At 45.6% G+C, this 8,787-nt stretch overlaps 2 protein-coding genes across 10 annotated transcripts in view; one reads left to right on the top strand and one right to left on the bottom strand.

The window, feature by feature from the left end:
• The window catches only part of map7d3 (MAP7 domain containing 3), a 113,689-nt gene that overhangs the window by 45,139 nt on the left and 59,763 nt on the right, over window positions 1-8,787 (top strand). The window lies entirely within an intron of this gene.
• LOC130563505 (uncharacterized) overlaps window positions 5,748-8,787 on the bottom strand; it is a 5,963-nt gene continuing 2,923 nt past the window's right edge. Inside the window, exons 4-10 of one of the 2 annotated variants that reach the window (XM_057349073.1) lie at window positions 8,173-8,759; window positions 7,930-7,994; window positions 7,027-7,208; window positions 6,821-6,933; window positions 6,613-6,677; window positions 6,342-6,520; window positions 5,748-6,236 (exon numbers count right to left, since the gene is read on the bottom strand). In XM_057349073.1, the coding sequence (XP_057205056.1) occupies window positions 6,145-6,236; window positions 6,342-6,520; window positions 6,613-6,677; window positions 6,821-6,933; window positions 7,027-7,208; window positions 7,930-7,994; window positions 8,173-8,505 (1,029 nt within the window). In that variant the 5' untranslated portion in view covers window positions 8,506-8,759 and the 3' untranslated portion in view covers window positions 5,748-6,144. Of the gene's footprint in view, window positions 6,237-6,341; window positions 6,521-6,612; window positions 6,678-6,820; window positions 6,934-7,026; window positions 7,209-7,929; window positions 7,995-8,172; window positions 8,782-8,787 lie in introns of those variants that run through there. The other variant, XM_057349074.1, reaches the window with a different exon arrangement.

The following is an 8,787-nucleotide window of genomic DNA, read 5'->3' as shown; positions in this document are numbered from 1 at the left end:
CCGAGAGACCAGGTGGTGAACCTGCAGGCGCTCCCCACCGGGGAGGAAGACCCAACCTTTCCGTGTTGTGTCCAGTACGCGCACTGCGCCTCTACTTGGACCGCACGCTGAGCCCAGAAGCTCTGAGCAGCTCTTTGTCTGTTCGGAGGTCAGCAGAAGGGAGGGCTGTCTCCAAACAGAGGCTGGCGCACTGGATCGTGGATGCCCTCATTAGGGCATACCGATCTCAATTCGCCCCTGCCCTTTGGGAGTGAGGCTCACTCCTCATGGGCACTGGCTCACGGCGCCTCTCTAGCAGACATCTGCAGAGCTGCGGGTTGGGCTATGCCCAACCACTCCGTGAGGTTCTATTACCTACGCGCGGAACCGGTGTCAGCCCGCATCCTGGCAAGGTGTAGGACCGGCAGCCGCTAGGGCGTACGCCTGCGAAAGCCCTTCCCCCTTCCTTAGGGGGATCAGCGGCTATTACGCCTCCCCTCTTTCCCCCACTGGGTAAAGAACAGGCATTTTATCCATCACTAGCACCTTCCTCGGGGCAGGCTGGGCAGAGCAGCCCTGCCCCCTTAGGCCGGGGAACAGTTGAGTTATCTCCCACATAGCTCTAACTGGACTTAGTGCTCCAGACGAGGTAACCCCCCCTCCGTGGGCTGTTCCGTCTGATGTATCCTCATGAATGGTTCCCACCTCTGCAACCCATGACCTCCCTAGGTGGAATCCCACCTTGCGGTTAACTCCTGCAGTCCGCACATTTTCCATGAGTTCTACCCTGATGGTGAGACCATGTGGTGTCTCCACTAATTCCTCCCTACGGTAGGTAGTGGCCTCTGCAGCGTTTTTCCCCCGGGGGGAATAATGCTTACCCAGTGGCGCTTACGGTGCCGCGCGGCTTCTCGACATTTAGAGAACTAGGCCTCCGCCCGTGACGGCCGGTGGCAGGGGCTTCCCAACTTTGTGGTAAAGCTCTGGGGCCCCCTTCCTCTCCACTGGAGGGTCATAATTTCGCGTTAGCGTCTTCGTCTGACTCGCCCAGGTCAGTCAACGTCACTCCGCTAGAGATTGTGACGCGGCTCAGTGCTGTGGCGTCTTACATAGGAACCCCATTCTGTTGGTTCGACACAATGTCGAGAGACCGACAGAAAGGGAACGTCTTGGTTACGGATGTAACCTCTGTTCCCTGATGGAGGGAACGAGACGTTGTGTCCCTCATGCCACAACACTGGCCGCCCACCCCAGCGGTCGGGGGAGGATGCTTAAGGCTCCTCAGACCAAAGGTGAATGAATGAGCACGCCGGCTTCCCTCTTATACCCGGACATCTTCGGCGGAGGAGTCCGGCATGCAAATTTCATTCGCCAATTTTCATTGGCCTTTTCTAAATACTCAGAAGATGATAGGTTCTCAAGACAAACCCCATTCTGTCGGTTCGACACAACGTCTCGTTCCCTCCATCAGGGAACCGAGGTTACATCCGTAACCAAGACGTTTTCCCAGCAAACACAGTACGTTCTGACGTCTCACCAGTTCCAGTGTTTCCCCTACCATTACCTTAGGGGGGCACCCCCCGCCCCCCTTGAAGGTCAAGTTAATTTGGTCAAGTTAATTCTATATAGCGCCATATCACAAGATAAGTCATTTAAGGTAAACTTTCCTATAGAACATACTATAGCTATGCCTTGTTTTTTTATTAAACCAATTAATTGGCATTATGTTATTTATCTTATTTACAAGGCATGTCATTTCTGTCTCTACATGGTCGCACGTTTACAATTCTCCATACCAAGTTCCGCCCTGGTGCGCGCAAACACACAGACCTTAAAGACGCCGTACAGGTGGAAAAACTCAGTCAAGAGACAGCCAGTGGACTCAAGAAAATCAATAATACAGCTCTTCCTGGGAAGGTGAAAATCTGGTGCTTCCAATTTGGCTTGTTGCCACACCTGATGTGGCCAATTTCTATGTATGAGCTCACGGTGTCTCACGCCAATAACCTGGAGAGATTGGTGAGTACACAAGTGAGGAAATGGCTTGGGCTACCAAGATGCCTTAGCAACATAGGGCTGTACGGGAATGGATCTCTCTCTTCCCATTTCACGCCTTGTGGAAGAATATAAATGCACCAAAACAAGGTTAGAGATGACGCTCAAAGAATCCTGTGATCCCTGTGTAAGACATGCTGCTCCAACAGTAGCGACAGGAAGGAAATGGTACCCAACAACAGCGGTAGGAGATGCAAAGGCTGCCCTCAGACATAAGGACATTGTAGGACAAGTGCAACATAGCAGAGGGGGGTTTGGTTTGGCATCAACCACACCTACGTGGCGAAAAGCGACACCAAAGGAACAGCGGCACCTGGTAGTGGAGGAGGTTCGGCATCAAGAGGAAGCAAGTAGATGCGCCAGAGCGGACTCTCAAGCCCAGTAAGGCCGTTGGATGAGGTGGGAAGGCATTGAATGGCGCAAAATCACTTGGAGTGAGCTTTGGAGTATGGAAACAAACATGCTAAGTTTTATCATAAGAGCTACATATGATGTGCTGCCCTCACCAACAAATCTGCATGTTTGGTGTGGACAGGATCCAGCCTGCCACCTATGTGCAGCTCCAGCAAACCTTAAACATATTCTTGTGGGTTGTAAGCAGAGCTTAAAAAAGGGGAGATACACATGGTGCCACAATCAAGTACTAAAGTGCTTGGCTGCAGCAGTAGAGACCAAGAGAGTGGCAGCAAATACCATCCCCCAAAACGCCAAGGCTAACTCGCTAAAAAGGCAACCCTTTATTCGGGAGGGGCAGAAACCGCGGGCCAAGCCCTTAACCCCAGATTCAGGTCTGCTGAGGCATGCCAGGGATTGGGAAATGCGAGTTGATTTAAACCACAGACTTACTTTCCCCTTGGAAATCGCAGTGACCAAGCTGCGGCCGGACATGGTTCTGTGGTCCAGCTCCAGTTGGACAGTCCAAATAGTTGAGTTGACTGTACCTTGGGAAGAGGCCATTAACGAAGCATTTGAAAGAAAGAATCTCCAGTATGCCAACTTGGCAGCTGAGGCTTAAGATTGGGGATGGACAGCGAAAGTGTTCCCGGTTGAAGTGGGCTTCAGGGGCTTTGTTTCCAATTCCACTACAAGGCTGCATAAGAAAGTGAGGATCAGAGTACAGGCCCAACGGACGGTAGTCAAAGAACTTTCCACTGTCGCTGAGAGAAGCAGCCACTGGCTGTGGTTGAAATGGAAGGACGCAATATGGGCTGCCAAGTGACCACGTAATAAAATGGTGTTGTGTGTTGTATTGTTATGCCATACAAGACCGGGGGCACTGAGCTTGCATTAACGGAGCCAGTGGGGCTATAACAGCCTTAGCCAACGGTTTGGCGCGTATGGTTGCATTGATTTTGGTAGTGGTATGCCGTACGGGCACTACTAACGGTGTGGGTAGTCGTTGCATAATGGTTAAAGAGTCAAACTCATGACCAGAAGGTTGCCGGTTCGATTCTCAGGGCCAGCGGGTAGCGACTGTGGTGCCTTTGAGCTGCAGTGATACCACTGCTTCTGGTGTATATGTGTTCACGACTTGCAGTGCGTGAGTTCACTACTCACTGGACGGGTTAAATGCAGAGGTCACCATAGCTGACAAATAGGTCACTCTCAGAGGACAGGTCCAGTGGAGGATAATCAAGAACTGGCCAGTGGTGCAGAAAGAAGAAGCCAATGGCTGTGGTTTAGGCGGATGGACGCAGCATGGGCTGCCAGATGACCTTGTAAAAATGCGACACACACCCAGGTCTGATCAACCTGTGGTGGGTCTCCCTTGGCTGAGGGTGTCTTGTGATAAAGGGCCGAAACATCCAATGAGGCTGAGGAGCACAACTGACCATGTGTCGCATTGATGGAAACCATACAAAGGGCATTATCAGCAGCACCTCACCAAAAGGCATCTTTCACCCAGGATAATGTGAGGAAAGTGGGACACACAACTCATGAGATGTCTCTCTGATAATGGCAAGGAAAGTTAAGTATGCTATGTGTTTCTATAATCATTTATCCCCCAAACACATAGGATGCCTACCCGACAAACCAGTGAAACCTCAGACCTCGTTTCCTCTATTCATATTCTTGACTGCTTCCCCCTGTCATGCATAAGGCTTGGGAAATGACCTATTGGGCAGTTCAACTGTGCTGAAATAGTGCGATTATAATACCTAGTCCTATTAAGCGAATCTATAGGCCCATTATAATGAAAAGCATGACAAAATATTAAAAGAGCAAATTTTGACCATTCAGGTTATGCAATATTGAAAAAGTGGCTAAATAAATAGAAAAAATGCAAAAAAAACATGTTCGGTATTCATTTTTATTCGGCTTCGGTCAAGAATTTTAATTTCAGGGCATCCATAGTATCTGCTTTGTTACATAAGGAGATGTTCTAGAATGCCTTAGATCTGTCATGATTCTGTCCTTGTCTGCAGTTTTCTAATTCTGTGGACAGGGTCGTAACAGTACCATGTCTTTTGTGCTTGTTGTGTTATATGTGGGGACTGTCTTGTGGCTTGGCCCCGCCCCCTTGTTTCCCTGTCATTGTCCCATTAGTGTTTGATCCCCTCACCTGCCCTGTGTAATCTTCCCATTAGTGTTTGATTCCCCTCACCTGCCCATTGTTAACTTCCCTCATTAGTGTTCCCTACCCTTCACTCTCTGTCCCATGCCGATTCGTCTTACTATGTTCGTGTTAGTTCCCATGCTGCTTATATTGTTCCCGTCTTGCCTATATTGTTCCCGTCTTGCCTTATCCTACCGTGTCTTGGATTTATAATTTATGTTATTTTTGGACTTTGTGTAGTTTGCCCCCTTTGTTTTGAATTCCTGTTTTGTTTAGTTTGTCCCCATCATGAGTTTTTGATTTAATAAAGTTTTTGTGTTGCACCTTGGCTGTTCTGCATTTGGGTTCTTCTGCCTCTACCCTGACAAGATCGCAAGGATGAGGAAAACCAATGTCTATCACATATACAGATTGATATATAAAAGTTTTAATTTTTATTCTCACTGAAATTGGAATATTAATGTCAAAAATAAAAACAAATACCTAGGTTAGCTAACTGTCCTATCCTACAAATCCATAGATATAGCTGTTAGTGCATACTGCTATGCAACACTTTCTCTGACGTGCACATTTCTGGTTCGGTCAGTGACATTCGACATATACACAAAATGTCTGACACAGAATCCCTATGCAGCTGTGCCAAAGACTTACGATCGTGGTAAAAGTGTACTCCATTCATGATTTTATATTATTGGATCATTGTTTGTAAACATTAATGGAGCTGACTTCCACATCCACTAAAACATCCTGCCACCTTGAAGGTCCTCAGGATTCTTCTTCAAATTTGTACTTTCGGAAATGTCAAGTATGACTCAAGTGTCCTGATTTTCCAGTATTCTCAAAGCAAACGGGATTCGACATCAGCATCCATGTACTATGCACACTTTAAAGAGCAGAGCCCTTGCTGTGTGAACTCTGGAGGGAGCAGCACAGTTGTGTCTCTGTTTGAAGTACAGTAGTGAATGGAGAAATAAAAACACATTTTTTTTTCCTTTATCTGGAATGACTGTGTGTGGTGTTCCCTTTTCCAATGTGCATGGGAATTTGCCTGTAACTGGTGGCTGTTACATCGAATAAATGGGTTCCCCACCCCTCACTTCTTAAATCTAATACATTAGGCCCTCCTTAAAAACTGAGCATTCAAGAAATACAACAGTTTTTTTTCTTTTTTATTCATTTGGAATTTTTCACGATACAAAGTTTTAGAACAGGTTTACATGAAATGAAACTGTACTGTCATAAGAGTTACAGTCGAGCCCTTTCAGGGGAAAACATCATTGAAAGACTTCATGCTTTTGTCTTTGGCCCCTCAGTGAGCAGTCAAAGGAGAGGTCAGTTCTCTTTCGACTACACAGCACAACATAATGCCATTCTTTTGTAAATTGACTGGTTTTGCTAGATTAAAAAGTGTAGTTGATGAATTGTGTGTAAATGATACAGGAGAAGGGAGGCACAGCCTTTTCCCCAACTTTAATGATTCAAGAGGCAAAAGAGATTAAATATAAATTAAATAAAAGGATGTACGAATATTTAAGCCACATGTAGGACTATAATCAGTCAAACCGTGTGACCAGAAGTGACATAGCAATCAGGACTGAAGCCATCAGCATGCTGATGTGACTGCTCACTTCGGCTGAAGAGTACTCTGCGTTACAAAGAAAAGAAAAACAATTAATTTAATTTTTTTTATGAAGCAAACTTACATGAGAATGGGCATTGAAGGATAGCCGAGTAACAGTGAGTCACTCACCTGTTCCACTGACTGTGATGGAATGAGTGAAGATTTTGAAGGGCAGTGAGCTGCTGTTGGCTGCTCGGACTATAGTGTTCACTATCTGGTTGGCATTGGGTAGAGGGCTGTTTGCTGCAAAAGTAAGATCCATAGAGTTTTGTATTGTGGCCCTGCTGACGGATTTTGTGCTCACATCACTGAGGAGAGATTTGAAATGAGATTCGGTAATCAATATGAACCTTTTCAAGAGTCAAAGCTATTTTTGAAAAATGAAACTCCAAGTGCATACCTGAAGTTTGTTATAGACAAAACAGTGAATGACGTTGGATAATCATCGGTGAAAAATGGTTCAAGCTACAGAATGCAAAAAAAAAGAGTATTGTCTTTTTTAAAAATGTACATTTCAGCACATAACCAAGACTTTCAGAAAAAAATGTTGACGTTTTACTTATATAAAATACTTTGTGACAGTGAAGTGAAACGTAGATCATACACACCCCTGTTTTAATCATTGATGCCCTGTTTCTGTATGCAGGCGAACTTGAATTTGATAAAGCAACCACAAAAGTGCCATCGGTCAAGATGCTCACTGGAATTGTCTGCAGTGCTCCTAACAAAAGAAACAAACAAAAATGTATCACAAATTGATTCGAATTTTCAGTGTTCACATAATCTAGAATGTCAGGTGTGATTGTCAGCTCACTGATAACAGAAATGGACGTAGCATCAATGGTGAGGTTTAATCCTGAGGCTGGATTTGAGGCTGCATCTTTTAATGTTTCCACAACCTCAGTGACGGCTGGGAGCGGACCAGTAGAGGATCCATCAAACACTAACTCAATCTCCGCCCTTACATGCCCTGCTGCCCGGGTTCCATCATCGCGACTGAAACAAAACACAAACATGTGTGTTATAGTTTACAACCACTTGCAGGGATGTCCAAAATCGCTCCTGGAGGGCCACTGTCCTGCAGAGTTTAGCTCCAATTTAGCTCAACACACCTGTCTGGAAGTTTCTAGTCTGCCTTGTTTAGTTGGTTCATGTGTGTTTGATAAGGGTTGGATATAAATTCTGCAGGACACCGGCCCTCCAGGAGCAGGACAGGACACCCCTGGCTTCAAGGTATACACTTTACATCTATACTCAGTTCCTGGGGGGTGGAAAGCTCTGCACAGTTTAGCTCCAACCTCAATCAAACACACCTGATCCATCTAATCATTAGGCTTGTTAGACTTGATGCGGCGCTGAAAGATCCGACAGGTGGATGACATCAAAGTACCGAGAGAGCGATTAAAAAAACCATGAAAAGTTTGCTTTCGAATCGCTCTTGCGATACTTTGATGTCATCCGCCTGTCCGATCTTGCGGCGCCACATCAAGTCGAACAAGCCTAAGGTCTTTAGGATCACTAGAGACTTCCAAGCAGGTGTGGTTGGAGTTAAACCCTGCAGAGCTGCGGCCCTCCAGGAACTGAGTTTGACACCTGTGATCTATAGGAAGACTGCTGGATCTGTTAATATAAGCAAGTGCATGTATATGAGACATTACAGTTACGGTTACAATGAATAACCAAGTTTTAAAAGTTATGAAGCAAAGCATTGACACACCGGAAAGCAAGCACTTCAGTCCTGAGGAAACGGGCTCCAAACTTCTTTTTATAGACGACGTCACACTGTGAAATAGTCGGTTTAGAAAATGTTACTTACAAGAGTTACACTTCATGTCATGCTACACAGCAAACATGACATTGTCTTTTCTTTCCTTGATAATAATTTTTTAACAATAATTGTAAGGATGTTACTTATGAAATCTTACAAAAACAATCCAATCTCATGTTGGTTATAACTTACCCCCTTCTTGACCTCTGCTGATAGAGTCTTAAATTGTTCACTTTGCTGGTTTTCGAGCTCTTGAACAAACTGCGTTAGGAGGACAAACCCTACGGCTACTTTTGGAAGAGCAGGTGTTGGAATCGGTGTTATGGTTGTCGTGGTCATTGTAGTTGTCACGGTTGTTGTACGTGGGGTGGTGATTGGTTGTAGAGCAGTAGTAGATGGAAGCTGGATTTTAGTTGATAAACGAGTTGTTGTGGCTGTTGACCACAGTTGAGTTGTAGATTGTGATAACATTGTAGGTGAGGTTGTTTCTGTAATTTGTTTGATTGTAGCTGTAGATTGCGCCATCACTGTTGCACCTCATAAAGTTTGAACTGTAGATTGGGCCGTCACTGTTGCACTGCTTGAAGCTTGACCTGTAGCTGTTGCACCGCTTGAAGTTTGACCTGTAGCTGTTGGACCACTTAAAGTTTGACCTGTAGATTGGGCTGTTGCTGTTGGACCACTTAAAGTTTGACCTGTAGATTGGGCTGTTGCTGTTGGACCACTTAAAGTTTGACCTGTAGATTGGGCTGTTGCTGTTGGACCACTTAAAGTTTGACCTGTAGATTGGGCTGTTGCTGTTGGACC

This window comes from Triplophysa rosa, linkage group LG13, assembly GCF_024868665.1.
Source record: "Triplophysa rosa linkage group LG13, Trosa_1v2, whole genome shotgun sequence".
Classification (NCBI taxonomy): Eukaryota; Metazoa; Chordata; class Actinopteri; order Cypriniformes; family Nemacheilidae; genus Triplophysa; species Triplophysa rosa.
This window is presented reverse-complemented; position numbering and strand designations above follow the sequence as displayed.